At 39.1% G+C, this 16,620-nt stretch overlaps 2 protein-coding genes across 2 annotated transcripts; both read left to right on the top strand.

Moving 5' to 3' along the window:
- The first annotated feature begins 5,645 nt into the window (after positions 1-5,645).
- Positions 5,646-6,395, top strand: LOC149380694 (uncharacterized). Its single transcript, XM_089601179.1, has one exon. The coding sequence runs from the start codon at positions 5,727-5,729 to the stop codon at positions 6,393-6,395; it is 669 nt and encodes a 222-aa protein (XP_089457305.1). The 5' UTR covers positions 5,646-5,726.
- Positions 6,396-10,968: 4,573 nt separating this feature from the next.
- LOC149380693 (heat shock 70 kDa protein BIP3-like) lies at positions 10,969-13,779 on the top strand. Its single transcript, XM_089600975.1, has 6 exons — positions 10,969-11,097; positions 11,392-11,650; positions 11,742-11,953; positions 12,054-12,788; positions 12,871-13,108; positions 13,198-13,779. Exons 1-6 carry the CDS (start codon positions 11,046-11,048, stop codon positions 13,655-13,657), a joined length of 1,956 nt encoding a protein of 651 aa, XP_089457101.1. The 5' UTR covers positions 10,969-11,045; the 3' UTR covers positions 13,658-13,779.
- The last annotated feature ends 2,841 nt before the right edge of the window (positions 13,780-16,620 follow it).

Here is a 16,620-nt window from a genome sequence, read left to right as displayed (position 1 = left end):
GAAGCTACGGAAGTTACAACTCTTCTTCACATGTCGACAATTGGCGCATCCACAAGTTAGATAAATAATTTTTATTTTATTTAAAAGAGTTCTCCATATTCTTTCTTACTTCCTCTCTCATCTCAAATAAAATCTCTCTTTAGCAGGACCCACCTACTCATACATTTTTTTTTTTGGAAATTTTTTACAAAATAGCTATTTAAAACTTATTGATTAGCAAAATAGTAAATGTTTCAACTTTTCAGCAAAGTAGCCAAATTTATGTTTTTTAAATTTTTTTGACAGCCAAGATTAAATTTTTTTTTACGATTATTATAAACAATTTATCACTTTCAAAAAAATTAATCTTTGGTTCAAAATTTTTTTTTAAACCAACTTACTACACATTTTGCTCATTTCACTAAATTAATGAAGAGAAGACAGTGTCATTTTATTTATTATTACGTTACCTTTTTTTTACTCAAATTAAGAACTAATCATTTTTAATCACATACTTAATAATTGAGTCTTACATCAATTTTTTTATTTAAATAAAAAATGTACACAATTTTTACTATGATGTAAATAGTATCTCGTATATTTTTACTAACGTTAAGGCATTACCATTAAAAAGAATGAACTTTTTATGAATAGTTTTGTTGAATACTGTATTATAATGAAATATTTTTTAGTAGTAAAAATATTTGAATAAATTTGGAAAAAATTATTTATAATATAAATGAAAACTTAACTAGCTAGGAATTGTTATATGCAATAAATCCATACCATAAATTATAAGTATTATCTTCCCGGTTCATATTCTACCAAATATTCTACCAAATGATATGTCAGATTACAAATAAGTACGTTTTTTTACCTTAAAAAATTGGGTTTTAGACTTTTTTTTTTTCTCCTGTATATAATAAAAAAAATCTTCATATTAAATCCATCTTATTCCTATTTTTAAGCTGAGATTTTATGGTGAAATTTATTATATGTTTAAAAGAATCAGCATTGTTAATAATTTTATTACATATATGTAGTAAATTTTATTTCTTCTCAATAATTTTCTTAAAGTAATTTTTGTAATAAGCATTTGTAAGTACTAATCAACTTCTCAATTTCTATTTGAGCCTTAAATTTTAATCAACAAATGTTTTTTAACATTTATGATTTAAAAATCACTCTTTTTTCCATATCCATAACATATATGATGAGCTAGGCTCCTCCAACTTTTCTTCAAAATATGACACATGGTTGTTCTTATGGGTGACATGTGACAATTCTAAGGAAAGGAATCATCTCACGCGACCTTCTATTTTTCCTCATATATCTCACGAGTCCTTACAGCTTAATCTTCTTTTTTCCTTGACAATAATAAAACAAAAAAAAAACTTATTTTTCCTAAAAGATTAAATTTTCCTAACAAAAAGTTAAAAAGTTGAAGATAAACAATTGGGTCTCGGATAAAGCTGTCAATTGGGCCGGACTGCCCGCGGGCCACCCGGCCCGGCCCTTATTTTAATTGGTTTTGGGCCAACCCAACCCGGATTAAAGAAGGGTCGGGATGACCCAGTTTTTAAATTGGTCCTGGTTTGGGCTTTCGTTTTAGGCCCAAAATCTGAGCCCGGCCCGAAGCCCTTGAAAAGCACAAAACCGATACGGATCAGGCACAGAACCGACACGGTCCAAACACAGAACCGGCACGAACCGGGCACGGCCCAGGCGCCCAATTTTTTTAATCTCTAAATACATGTATTATATTATCTATAATACTTATCCTTGCTTAAAATATTAATATTCTCAAATTAAATCCCAAATTCTATTAATATTTTCTTTATTGGATGTGTGTGATTTATTTGTGTATGCAATATTCTTTATTTTTAATCCAAATCCGTTGATGTGCATTGTGTAACGACATAATACACACTTTATTCCATGTTAAATACCAATATAAAATTTTGTCAAATAGCACACACAATCCATGTTAAATTCAAGTAGCATTATGTCCACAATATAAAAGGGTTAGTCGAAAAGTAGTGATATCATGAAAAATTTTATAGGCTATGAGACAATCATTTGTTACTAATTTCAAAGAATTCAAAGGCACTATTTCTACAACATCTGACTTAGGGGAATGTAGTAATAAATTAGGCTACTGTGCCGTTACCGCGCATTTTATTGATAAAGATTGGGTCTTACAAAAACGCATTATTGGCTTTCGTTTAATGCCTTATCCACACAATGCACAAGCCATCTTTAGTACTATTTTCGAAGTTTATAGATTTTATGGAATTCAAAATAAAGTTTTGACAATCACTTTAGATAATGCATCCGCTAATGTGTCCGCCATCTTGTTTTTTAAGGAAAATCAATCAATGATTTTAGACGGCGATCTTTTTCATCAACGTTGTACTTCTCATATCATAAATTTGGTTGTTCATGCTATTTAAAACAAATAGAGTCTCATATCACTAAAATTCGAGATTATGTATCGTATATTACTACTTCTGGCCCTCGTCGGCAAGAATTTGAAGCATTTTGTAGGGCACATAACAAACCCGCCCGAAGATTTGCCGGGGATGTCAAACATAGATGGAATTCCACATGCCTTATGCTCGGAGTTGTTTTTACCTTACCGCAATATCATAACATCCTTCGTCAACGAGAGATATGCGACATCTCAAATTGAGAACTATGAGTGGGATCTGGCTTATTACTTCCATGGATTTTTGGAAGTATTTTGCAAAGCCACATAAGTATTATCAGGTGTATACTATCCAATTGCTCATCTTGCATTACATGAATTATTTAATATTTCAAACGCTTTTGCTACTTATAGACAATACGATCTATTTAAGCCAATCATTTTACCTATGGAAAAAAATTTTACAAATAATTGGGAAGGAGTACCGCTTTTATATGCCATTGCAACTTTATTAGATCCTAGATGTCAATTAGTTGGTACTGATGGTTTAATAAAAGGTATTGCTAAAAATTTAAATGTTGACTCGAGACTAACAATTGAAAAGGCAAGAGTTGTATTAGAACAATTGTTTGTGTTGTACAATGAAAAATTTGGAACAGGTGGAGATCAACGACAACCGCAACAACAACAAAGTTCACACTCTTCATCAAATCCAACCAACGCGTCATGGAACTTGATTCATAATTCGAGACATCATTCGTCGTCATCATCTTCTCAAACATCATTTTCCGAGCTTGTGAAATATTTGGAAACTGAATTTTACATAGAGAATCCGGATGAATTGGATATTCTAGAATGGTGGAAAAACAAACAAGGGCGTTTTCCGACATTGTCCTTAATTGCCCGAGACATTCTTGCCACTCCGGTATCAAGTGTTGCGTCAGAGCAAGCATTTAGTACAAGCAACCGTGTTCTCGATGACATCAGATCAACAATGAGTCCGGATATTCTAGAAGGCCTAATGTGTTTGAAGGATTGAGAGGATGCAAGAAGGCGAAAACAAAATAGTGATGAAGACTCGATTGAGACGTACTTTACATTATTAGAGAATGAAGCTTCTGCTTCTTTAAGTAACCACATGTAATTTTTTTACTTATTCAAACCGTACTATTTTCCTTCACTAAGTTTTTATCCCGATCCCCCGGGTTTTACTTAGAAAGGTTTTTAATGAAGGCGGTTAAGTATTTTTTTTTTTTTTTATATTTATCAAATAAAGTTGTTTTGGGGAATTATTATTTTTTTGTAACAAGCTATCAATCTTTTATATACAATAGAAATACAAATCAATCTCAATATCAAAATAGGCCCTTAAGCATCCAAAACAATCAAAAAAACGAAGAGCCCAAAACATGAACTTTTAAAAAAGCCCAAAATATACCCCAAACAAAGCCCAAGATCAAGCTCGAACCAAGCCTAGGACCAAACCATCACCTGGCCCAAGACCAAGCCTAGGACCAAACCATCACCTGGCCCAAGACCAAGCCCAGAACCGGCCCAGGACCAGGCCCGGCCGTGACCCAGATGGCCTTGTGCCTGGGCCCGGGTTGGTCCTGATGGTTCTCTACTTTGGGTTGGGCCGACCAGGGCCCCTTCATTTTTGGGCCGGGTTGGGCCTAGGCCCGGGCCTGCCAAGGGCCTCATTTTTTGGGCCGGCCTGGCCCGGCCCAATTGACAGCTTTAGTCTCGGATGACCTTTTCACTTCTTCTTTTTTTTTGGCTTTCTTTGTCGTGTGTGACTTTCCCAATTCTTTTTGTTTTATGGCTTAATAGCGATGGTGAAGCACACTCTCGTTGATGACCTTCCAAGTTCTTCTTTTTTGTTTTCCTAATAAAAAGATGAAGACAAAATATTTGAGCTCTGAGCTCTATCTCTTTCTCGTAAATCGTAACCTCCTCACTTCCTCTTCCTTTTTTTATTCTAATTTCCTCTCCAAAAAAATAACCATACCAACATATATTCCTAACAAAAAGCTTGAGACAAAAATATTAGGCTTCATCAAATACACACACAAATCATACTCTCTCCCTTGCATTTTGACCTCGATCGAGATTTTTCCACAACTCCATGGTTAGATCTTCTCCAATCTAATCTCCTTCAAACTTCATCTCCGACGACGATTTCGTTGCAGGCTCAGGCTAGAAATCCTCTCCCAGGTGAGCTTTTATTTTTAAAACAACTAATTATAAGTTATAGGAAAATAGTAAAATCAAAGTATTAGAGAAGTGTGATTTGCCTTATTGAATACAGAGGAATCACAAGAAGAACCCAGGTTCTTAATCGACATTAATGTTTGAATTCATTTTCAATGTCTGGCTCAGCAACGTCAACTTTCTCCATCGAAAAGGAAATCGCCAGGTACTAGTCGAATGAAACATGAGTTGGTATTGATTATTAACTTGTTATACGATATTGATTCGCTAAATATATTATTTATTAACTTGTACACTTTATTTGAGACAATAAACTCTGTTTACTTAATTTGTAGACTTTATATGATGAATTATTAATTTACAAAGATAAATTTGTTGTCCGGTAATGAAGACATACTTGTTGCATATCTGTGAAGTACACTAAGCTTTCAAGATTGTGATTTATTAATAGGAATACTAAGATATATCGTTCCAAAATGCGGTGAAAAATTACCATTAGTGAGATCAGCATTTGTTAGTCACACAGGCCAACAGTGATCCTAGCAAACAGATAATGAAATAGAAGAGCTCGTACAAACAATACAATCGGCCACCTTCTTGTTCTTCCGCTCGATCCCATGGATGCAAGAGTTCCAATTGCGCCGCCATGAACACACATCCTCCACAATTCTTAAGGTCAGTCAAATTCTGGTCGTTGGGTTTAAATAATATTTGGCGAAGAAGTGTAGACCATCTTTTTCCATTGGATGAGCTGACGAACGTCAAGGATAATTCGAACATTCATTATTTAAACATTTATTTTATGGGCAATTGGCGGCATAAATACCTTAACTTTACGAGTTTATACACTTTAATACTATATCTTTTTTTTTCGCGGCTAAAATACCAGACGTTGGTTATTAGCACCATCGTTAAGCTGAAAACGTTAACTGCTGACGTGGACTCTGAAAAATGAATTTAAAGTTGAAAATGATGAAAAATAAATCAAAATAAAATAAAACCCATAAACAACAAACCCGAGCTGATCGCCAGTGTCGAGGGGTTTTACCAGCTGTACCGTTCTCTGGCCGAGCGCTACGAACAAACAGCGACGAAGGACGGTGCGACAATGGGGTCTGGAGACTCGGACCAGGAAACCCCGAATGTCAAGGCCCGATCTGGTGGCTCGGACACGTCTCCGAGATCGATCGGTGCCGATTCGGTTTTCTCTTTGAAGGAGGGAAGCGAATCGGCTTCTCTGTCCTCATCGAACTTGGATTCGGAGTCTTTCGTCACGAGTTACTTGCGGACCCCGCTGAGCATCAACAGCCAGACCGTCCACCAGAAGATGGCAGAGCTAGAATCAGAATTATCTTCCGCAAAAGCTGATCTCGAGATCGAGAAGGAATGCGTATCGGAGCTCCAAGGGACGGTCGCCGAGCTCGAGGCTAGGCTTTCTGACGCGGAGTCGAAGATCGGGGTTTCCGCTGAAGAGTTGGAAGCGGCTCGAGATTCGCTCGCGGGGTTTGGAGAAGAGATCGGAAATCTGAAGTGTGAAGGAGATCGCCTGAGAAATCAGCTCGAGCTGGCTTCGAAAGAGAAAGCGAGCCTCGAAACCCATCTTGATTCGGAGAAAGGGCTCGTCTTGGAGCTCGAAGAGATGGTCGGAAAGTACGAAGCTGATCTCTCGGACCACGATCTCGAGGTTTGGGAGCTGAAAGTCGCTCAGGGCGAGGCCGAGGAACATTTCATTCAGGAAAAAGCTCGGCTATCAGAGAAACAGGCAGTTAACGTTTAAATTCATTTTTCAGAGTCCACGTCGGCAGTTAACGTTTTCAGCTTAACGATGGTGCTAATAACCAACGTCTGGTATTTTAGCCGCGAAAAAAAAAAGATGTGGTATTAAAGTGTATAAACTCGTAAAGTTAAGGTATTTATGCCGCCAATTACCCTTTATTTTATATTATTATTTTTGCCATTACTATTTATCGCTTTACGACTTGTTCTATGATGAGTGATTTTATGCTGTGTTGATGAATATGATTTTCTTCACTTCATTTTGTTTGTTTCTTAGCTAACGTGCTTTTAAAAAAAAAAGAAAAAAGAATGAGTTTGATTTTGACAATGCATTGTGTCATTTTAATGAAGAACTGTTGTACTTCTTGATGGCTAACACAACCTCAGAATCATAGTGGTGTGTCATTCACTCTTCAAGAACTCAGTTCCAGATGTATATATGAATTCACTTTTTATAACATGTTGTGGCTTTGTACAAGTTGGACGGCGCACATACAACTAGACTTTGATAGAAATTTTACCTCAACTCCAAGTTTGATTACAATTTCTTCATAGAATCAGGCCAAGCATTGTGTCCTCGGTGAGCTCTTTGCTTTCTCCTTTTAGAGGTAAACATAAAGCTACCTCAGTGGTGATATTAGATTAGAATCAAACCCAATAGAAATGCACACTTTGATAGCTGCAATAAGTACACAATAATTGTGCAAAGTCCTCTCTTGCTTGGTTTCTAATTTTGAATACTTATTAACCAATCTTGATTTGTTTGTTATGGTTATAGTTAGAATCTTTGCTTCTATTTAACTTTCAGGTCTCCTTGGCAACCTTGGGAATTGCTGCTTGAGCCTTTCTACAAATTCGTAGAGTGATGAGAATCATTTGCCTATATTTTCCCAGAATGTAAGGGCTCGTTTGGTAGTTAACTCAAAAAGTTTTTGTTTTTTATTTTATAATTTTTGTAGTTGTACTGAAAAATTATTTTGCAGTTGTTTTCAAAAAGCTGTTTGGTACAGTTTTCATTTTTGTTTATGAGAAATTGAAAAAACTGAAAAAACTGTTTGGTACAGTTTTCATTTTGATTTTGAAAAAATGAAAAAAATGAAAACTATTTGATACACCTTTTGAAAAAATTTTAAAAATGAAAACTATTTGGCAGCGATGGTGAGGCTCGGTGGTGATTGAAGAAGATGGCCTGATTTTTTTTTTCAACTCTTGCGCGCGGGTGAGGAGAAGGAGGAGAGAAGAGAAGAATTTTTTTTTCAAAAACACATTTTATTTGTTTTCAGTTTTCTTTACTCTTTTACAAAATAACTTAAAAAATTTTTAAAAAAATTTTCCGAAATTTTTTATCAAACACCACTTTCACTTTTTCTTTCCTATTTTTTTAACTCAAAAAGTTAAAAACACGTTTTCAAATGAGTACCAAACAAGACCTAAGGTTCTGTTTGGTAGTTCACTCAAACTATTTTTTGTTTTCTGTTTTCTAATTTTTGTAGTTGTACTGAAAAATTATTTTGCAGTTGTTTTCAAAAAGTTGTTTGATACAGTTTTCATTTTTGTTTTTGATAAATTGAAAAAATTGGAAAAACTGTTTGGTACAGTTTTCATTTTTTTTTTTAAAACGAAAAAAATGAAAACTGGTACGTAAATAGCATGTCAAATGTACAAACAGCCATGACATTAGTCGTACATGTTCATTTCCGTCCCCGATAATTGGGTTGTTGTTCAGTGGGGACGATGACACCAATATTAGTACCGTCAATAGCGCCGATGCAATCCTTTAAAGTGATTTGTTCAGGAAATCTTTTTGCCAATATTTTGAAAAATCAAAATGACATAAAAGTCATTTCTTTGGACAGCCAAGCCCTAGACACGTGCTTCACCCACTCCCTCCCTCTTTCTTCTTCGTGGGTCACGTTGGACCAGGGGTCAAAATTGGGGTTTGCAAGTTCTTCCACTTTTCCTCTTCTTCCCCGCCTGGTTTCTCCTCCGCCTTCGGTCGTGCTTCCCTCCAGCCTACAACTTCCCTCCGAGCTCGTGCACGGGGCCGACTCTCCCACTCTTCCTCTTCTTCCCCTTCTGCTTTCTTCTGATCAGCGCGGAGAAGGATCTCCTCCGGTGACTTCGCGCCAGACTGGGCCGCATCGAGAGCTCCCCTTCCCCGATATCGCGGGGTCCTCCTCCTCTGGGTTGGGCGGCGGGAACCGGCCCGTTCAAGATCCGGCGACCTCGCGCCAGACCGGACCGCAGCGAGGGCTCCCCATCGCGGGTGTCTCCTCCTCTGGGTTGGGCGATGGGGATCGGCCTGCTACAGATCCGACGACTTCTTTCTTCTTTTGTGCATCAGGGACGACAGACGGGCTGGGCGGACCTCCCCCCCGGTGCGACCCACGAGCTCGGCGATCCCCTCTCCTCTTAGCGCGACTTCCCTCGGTCCGGAGTTGCTCAGCGCGGTGGGTGCGACGGACGGGCTTGGTGAACCATCCCCGGCGCGACCCACCTTCTTCTTCGGTCTACTCGATAATTCGGTTTTTTTTTGCTCGACAATGAGAGGAATGACAGAGAAGTCGAGTATCACGCGAGAAAATAATTTCGAAAAACACCTTTTTTTTTTTATTTTCACTTTCCTTTACCTATTTTCAAAACAACTTCAAAATTTTTTAAAAATTTTACCCGAAAATTTAAACCAAACCCCACTTTCACTTTTTGTTTCCAATTTTTTTTAACTTAAAAAGTCAGAAACACTTTCAATATTCTGATATTTTTCCATTTCATAAAAGCATATCATTAACCACAAAACATATTTTTATTATATGTTTAGTGAATGAAAAATCTTGCTTTTCCCCTTTTATAAATATTTGTTTTTAGTGCTTGACTGCTTGCTTGATTCCGAGAACATATAATATGTTTCAGATAAGTTCTTTTTGCATTGCACGGGTTGTTTTGGTGCTGGCTCAAAAAAATAGGAGCTGATACCACGAGTGTAGAAAGATGAGTTGGGTTGGACACATCCAAGATCATTGTTGCTAAAATAGAACACCTCGCTCTTCGACTCGAAAACTTGCAAATTACCCTTTAATGATTTTGATAGACCCCTAGGTTTCGTTTTGGTTTATAAACAAAGGTAATAAATAAATTTGGATTCTCATCATATTAATCTTTGTTTTTCTTTTTTCTCCAGGAAATATCTTGTGGCTGTGATATTTGATTCCTGCATTTCAGAACAAGCTACAACTGACTAAACTTTATCTCAAATCAAATGTATATGTTGAGGAAGCATAGTCAGAGTTCAGATACCGCATGACCGAGAGTTCTACTAGATTATAAATTTCTTAACAGTTATTCAAGAAGTTTAAAAAGTCATTCCACTTTATTGGAGTTTACTTTTATTATTACATTGTTATTTAACCTTCAATCTCATATTTATAGTCTCAGATATTATTATTTGTTTCTTAGTTATTAGGAGCTTAATAACACCATTTAACCTCTATAAAGTTTAGTTTTTTTTTTTTTTTTAATATTGTTAAAAAATTAATATCGTAAAATAGTTTGTGCGCAATGTTGCTATTACTTCCCACAGTGCTTACCAAGACACCAGAAACAAGGTATAATATTATGAAATTGTTTCAAGCACTTATAATAAGTTCTTACCAAATACAAAAGCTACACACAGAAGTACCGTATACAAAATCCGAAAAGGAAATCATAAAATGATTCACAATAAAAGAAGTTATGACACAAGTTATTGTGTAAGCTTTTGCGAAGAAGTTAGATCCTATTTGTATTTGTCAATGAATAAAAAACAAGCAGCTTTGTTTTAGCTAGCGTACGTTAAAGCGTTAACTAGCGTTGATGATTATTTTGTTGAGACCAAGTAACTTTTGTTTTCCATGATTGGTCTATACTACACTCTTTTGATTACAGATATATAATGTGAGTTTTTTTTTTTTTTTTTTTTTTTTTTTTTTTTTTAGTTTTTGAAGATTGTATTTTAAGAAATTATGTGTACTAATTTAGATTTTGCAGGTATTTAGACTAGAAAAAAAAATCAAAATGTAAAAGTTAATTGTATTTTTAAGAACATTTTAGATCATAATAATGTCAAATGTATATTTATCTTTTGAAATTTTACTAAACATGTCTCAATATTTCATTGAAAATAACTATTCTACTATTTTTTTTTAGTACTTAGAATCATTATCTTTTATCAATAGTTTTTAAGTACTCATGCCAAATTATAAATTTTACTCAAAATTATTATTTATCATTTTATAAATCATACGTGCGCTCGAAACTAGTTAATATAAAAGTCGAGAGTTACCTTGGTTTTTTTTTTGGCTTGGAAGGTTACCTTCATTCGTGAGAGATACGTGTGAGTGTTTTGTTGGAGGAATTACGTGGAAAGGCCAAGGGAATAACGACAAAATTGAATGACGCGGCACGTAGTTATTGGAGAAAATGCATATTTACTTGCGTGGCACATAGCTATTGGACAGAACACCTGTTATAGGAATTCGAAAAAGAACCTCTCCATTACTTATAAATACCGTCAGAACACAGCTTTTTCAACCCCACAATCCAGAGAAAGAGCGTGCGCGCACACAGAAGGAAAATAATATCAGATAAGCGGAAAAGTTCGAGACGAGGAATATCGATGGAAGCAAAGAAGACCAGAGCGTTTTTGTTTCTGTTGATAGTCTTTTCACGTAAGTTCTCATATATAAAAACAAACAACAAAAAACTTGTTTCTTAAATATTTATTTGGTTCCAGTTATATTTTGATGCAACCAACTAACGCAAACACGAAAAAGAAAGAAGAAAATCATATACCTGACTAAGAGCAAGGAAAGTTGGTAATTAATACTCTCGATAATTGATTGATCAGCGATTATGGTGGCTTAATTCTTGGTTGACTACGCAATATTTGGTTGTAAATAAGCAAACAGTCTTTTACGTACTGACTAATCATGTTATACTGTTTTGGCGTTGTGGTTGCTCAGTGGTGGGATTGGGAGTAGCAGCGAAAGAGAAAGAGGGTGGGACAGTGATCGGGATTGATCTGGGAACAACCTACTCTTGTGTTGGTGTGTACAAGAACGGCCACGTGGACATCATAGCGAACGACCAAGGCAACCGAATAACACCCTCGTGGGTCGCTTTCACCGACACGGAGAGGCTGATCGGAGAGGCCGCAAAGAACCAAGCGTCTCAGAACCCGGAACGGACCATCTTCGACGTCAAGAGGCTCATCGGCAGAAAGTATAGAGCTTACTTATTAGATCTGTCTGTCCGTACGCGAGAACATTAATAATAAATAAATATTGATGGTCAATTTGTTTTGTGGTGGTAGGTTCGATGACCCAGAAGTTCAGAAGGACCTGAAGTTTCTACCGTACAAGGTGGTGAACAGAGACGGAAAGCCTTACATTCAGGTGAAGGTCAAAGGGGAGGACAAGGTGTTTAGCCCCGAGGAAATCAGCGCCATGGTTTTGGCCAAGATGAAGGACACCGCCGAGCAATACTTGGGCACCCAGATTAAACACGCCGTCATCACGGTTCCGGGTAATAATATTTGTATTAACTACTTGTGAATAAATAAAACTTTTTTTTTCTTTTTTTTTTATAAAAAATTCTGATTCCCGCGCCGGTGTTATATATGTAGCTTATTTCAACGACGCGCAAAGACAGGCGACCAAGGACGCGGGGGCGATAGCGGGCCTGAACGTGTCGCGTATCATCAACGAGCCGACGGCGGCGGCCATCGCGTACGGGCTGGACAAGCAAGCAGAGGATTCGGAGTCGGAGAAGAAGGTTGTGGTGTTCGACCTCGGGGGAGGCACGTTCGACGTGAGCGTGCTGAGCATCGAGAACGGGGTGTTCGAGGTGCTGGCCACGAACGGGGACACCCACCTCGGGGGAGAGGACTTCGACCACCGCGTGATGGCCCACCTCATCGCCCTCCTCAAGCGCAAGCACGGCAAGGACGTGAGCGGCGACAAGCGCGCCCTCGGGAAGCTGCGGCGCGAGAGCGAGCGGGCCAAGCGCGCCCTCAGCAACCACCACCTCGTCCGCCTCGAGATCGAGTCCCTCTTCGACGGCCTCGACTTCTCCGAGCCCCTCACCCGGGCCCGCTTCGAGGAGCTCAACGCGGACCTCTTCAGGGCCACGCTGGGCCCCGTGCAGCGGGCCTTGGCGGACGCGGGGCTCGACAAGGCCGACGTCGACGAGGTCGTCCTCGTCGGGGGCAGCACCAGGATCCCCAAGGTCCAGCAGCTCTTGAAGGGCTTCTTTGGCGGGAGAGAGCCCAGCAAGGGAGTCAACCCCGACGAGGCCGTGGCCTTCGGCGCCGCCGTTCAGGGAGGCATCCTCGGCGCCACCGGCGACGACAAGACCCAAAGTAAGTCACCGCCTACTCTATACTTGAACAAAACACAGCCCATGTATTATAATATCATTTATGGAATAATGTAACTGTGCAGATGTGCTTTTGCTTGATGTTATCCCGCTGAGCTTGGGAATCGAGACGGTGGGCGGGGTGATGACCACGCTCATCCCCAGGAACACTGTGAAGCCCGTGAAGAGGTCTCGGACTTTCACCACCTACAAGGACCACCAAGACACCGTCTCAATCCAGGTCTACGAGGGCGAGAGAGCGTTGACCAAAGACTGCCGCGAGCTCGGGAACTTCGACCTCTCCGGGATTACGCCCGCTCCCAGGTAACTTGATTACCTTTGGGTGCACCCATGCATGTCGCTCCAGGAAACTTTTTGTTACAATTCATAATATGTTGTGATGTGATTTTCAGGGGTGTGCCTCAAATCGAGGTGACGTTAGAGGTGGACGTGGACGGGATTCTGCAAGTGAGGGCCGAGGACAAGGCGGGCAAGAAGAGCCGTTCCATCACGATCACCAACGACAAGGGCAGCCTTAGCCAGGCCGAGATCGAGACCAAGATCCGAGAGGCCGAGGAATTTGCGGAGGAGGACAAGAGAGTCAAGGAGAGGATCGAAGCCAGGAACAAGCTCGAGGGCTACGTGTTGGGCGCCAAGACCGCCGAGATCGAGGACCAACAAGACAAGGACGCCGTGGATGGAGCGGTGAGGGAGGCTCTCGAGTGGCTCGAGGAAAACCACAACGCCGACAAGGAAGATTATGATGAGAAGCTCAGAGAAGTCGAGGCAGTTTGCGCTCCCATCATCACTCGAGTTCCCCAAAAGGCTGATTCTCAATACCATCATGAAGAAAACGACGACTACGACTTATAGAGAGATTATTATTATTATTATTATTTTTTGTTAATTGCTTAGATTATTTTAAGTTTAGTTTTTTTTTTCTTCAGCGTATTAGGTTTTTATTTGCTAAGAGGTTTTGTTTAAATTCAGTAATATAGGAGGTCTTTATTTTAAGTCTGCTAAGAAAATTTCGTTTGTAAAAAATAGGTCTATTTTCATTAATAAAATCACTTTTCAACCAAATAAACTTATTCCTTTTCAAACGAGGAAGACTAGATTTTATTTGAAAGACTCGCATTAAAACAACACACACATCCACGAAACATTGTTCATGCGCGAAACACACAACTAAACCTGGCTAGCGGTAATAACCGCTAGTCCCGTCCGCCCGAGCCCGGACTCCCGTTGTTTGGCCAAATGGGAGTCCCGTCCCGTTAACTAACGGAACGGTAGCGGGTCCCGCCTAACGGGATTCGGACCCCGTTAGGCGGAAAAAAAATGTTTAAAAAGAATATAAATAATAATTATATAGAAGGATGTAATTGAAAAAATTTTAAACTAAATGAGTAGAAAAAAAGAATAAAGAAGAATGTAAATTTAAAAATGGGTCTCCTAAAAAATCTCACCGACCCCTAAAAAGGCGCGACGACGAGGAAAAAGAGCACCCATTTCCTCGTTAATTATTTGAAAATTTATCCCGGACAAGGGCCGGGATATCCCTTAGTTATACAAGTTAGTCTAACCATTTATGTTTACATTTGCGAAATCAACTTAAATATCGTCAAGAATATCGAAGTACATGAATGTTTCTTGTGCTCGATTTCTATGTTGAATCCAATCCTTACCACACGTCAATGCTTCGATCATCTCCGGTTTCAATCTACATCTTCTATCGTCGATGATGCGGCCCGCGCTACTAAAAGCCGCCTCAGATGACACGGTTGAAACAGGGATGGTGTGGATGATTTGTGCCATAGTGACAAAACCGGGAACCTCCTCGCATTCTGTCTCCACCAAACCAATAGGTCGATGGCTTCGTCATCCGGTTTGACCCACTCGTTCCGATCGTACTCTTGGATCTCCGGATGGGACCGTGCGTCGGCTGGGCTCGACCTCGTCTGACTTGTCCCAGCTTGTTGTTGTTGAGGCGATGGGCTGTAAGCGGGCGCGTTGACGAAGACATTCGTGTATTGGTGTCTTCTTGGATACTGCGTCTGTGATTGATTTGCTTGTGCTCGATATTGCGGTAGGAGTTTCGCCTCGTATACCCTGAAAAGATCATAAAAACTTGCACGATCCTCGCGAGATCAAGTGCAACGTAATCTTGGTCCTCGAAATGGTTTCTAATGTACTTAAGAATTTTTTTCAAACCACCAATTTTACATCGGCAGTCTAGAATGGCTCCAAAACCGTATAATAATAGAACCTTTCCAGCCCCCCAATATTTTAAAAACTTGGCTGTCATTGCTTGAATACAATCTTCAAAAATTGTTTCGTTTTTATATTTATCAAGATGCACAGCAATTGTGGTCATAGTATGAAGACCGAAAAAAGAAGTAGGAGTGTAAACAGCAGAGAGATAACAAGTTTCTTTGTAAAAAATGTCGAGAAAATAAACAAATGATTCAGCCATCCTAATATCATATTCGTTGATAGCGTCATCGTCATGTTCACTGTTAATGTAAGAAACAATAACATTAACATAATGCTCGGATAAAAAGTTGGTCAACATGAGAAAGGTAGAATTTCACCTAATTTTGTTATCTAGGTGAAATGTGCGCTTTTGGAGACCGTTGTGTCTAATGCGTCTCTTAAGCTCGTCTACTCTAGAGATTGAACTATTTATCCAACTAATGTAATTCCTAATCTTGTTGATCGAATGGTCATAACTAGCGACTCCAGCTTAAACTATAAGGTTTATGATATGGGTAGCACATCGTTGATGCAAAATGGTATCGTCACAATGAAGTTTCTCCTTTAACTCTCTAATCATGGTGTTGTTGCTTGTGGCATTATCTAAGGTTACAGATATAATCCTATCGGTCAAACCCCACTCAGCTATAACACTAACTATGATGTCTAAGATGTTTAGACTAGAGTGAGAACCTTTTATCCTCCTAAAGGCTATGATACGTTTGTTGAGGTTCCAATCGTCGTCTATATTATGCACTACAACACTCATGAAATCCATCTTTGATTGACCAGTCCAGATATCCGAGGTTAAGGCTACGCTATACCTACCAGATGATATTGTGTCTTTCATTTGTTCATTTTCTTCTAAAAATCATTTTAGGATATCGGATCTCAAGGCTTTCCTAGACATTATTTGAACGTTTGGAATTATAGAACTCATGAATCTAACAAAACCTTGAGATTCGATATGACTAAAAGATTGATCAGTGGAAACAAAATATTCTACTAAATCACGTCTAAAGCTTACATGATCGATGTGACTTACCTGGCTTGATGAGGCTCCATATTGCGTCCCCTGGCAGTGCCTGTGATGAATCCACAATAGCGACGTCCCGACTCTTGTGTTGTGAGCGCTGAAGATTTTGCCACAACTGTGACATTTTCCGGCTTTTTCACCGTTCGCAATCACCTCTTCAAAGAAAGTCCACATAACGGACCTAGCACGACATCGTGGTGGTTGTTGTTGTTGAGGTGGTTGTTGTTGTTGTTGAGCACCTTCATGTTATTGTTGTTGTTGTCGTGCTCGTCGTTGTCGTCATTGTTGTGTCTCCTCTTGTTGTTCACGTTGTCGAGGTCATGGAACTTGACTTCGACGTTGAGGTGGTGGTGGTGGTAGGTCTTCTTCTTCTTCCTCATCCTCCTCTTCTTCATTTGGATTTTGGGTTTCATTGTCATCTTCTTCTTCATTTGGATTTTGGGATTCACGATAATGTTGCTCGAATTCTTGAAATGCTTCATAAGCCACTTCGAATGGCGGAATTTGAGCTTGATAGGCTTGCTCGGGATCCATTTGAGGGTAATAT

This window comes from Urtica dioica, chromosome 11 (genome assembly GCF_054948205.1).
Source record: "Urtica dioica subsp. dioica isolate 48M chromosome 11, U.dioica_male_clone48M_v1_H2, whole genome shotgun sequence".
Classification (NCBI taxonomy): domain Eukaryota; kingdom Viridiplantae; phylum Streptophyta; class Magnoliopsida; order Rosales; family Urticaceae; genus Urtica; species Urtica dioica.
This window is presented reverse-complemented; position numbering and strand designations above follow the sequence as displayed.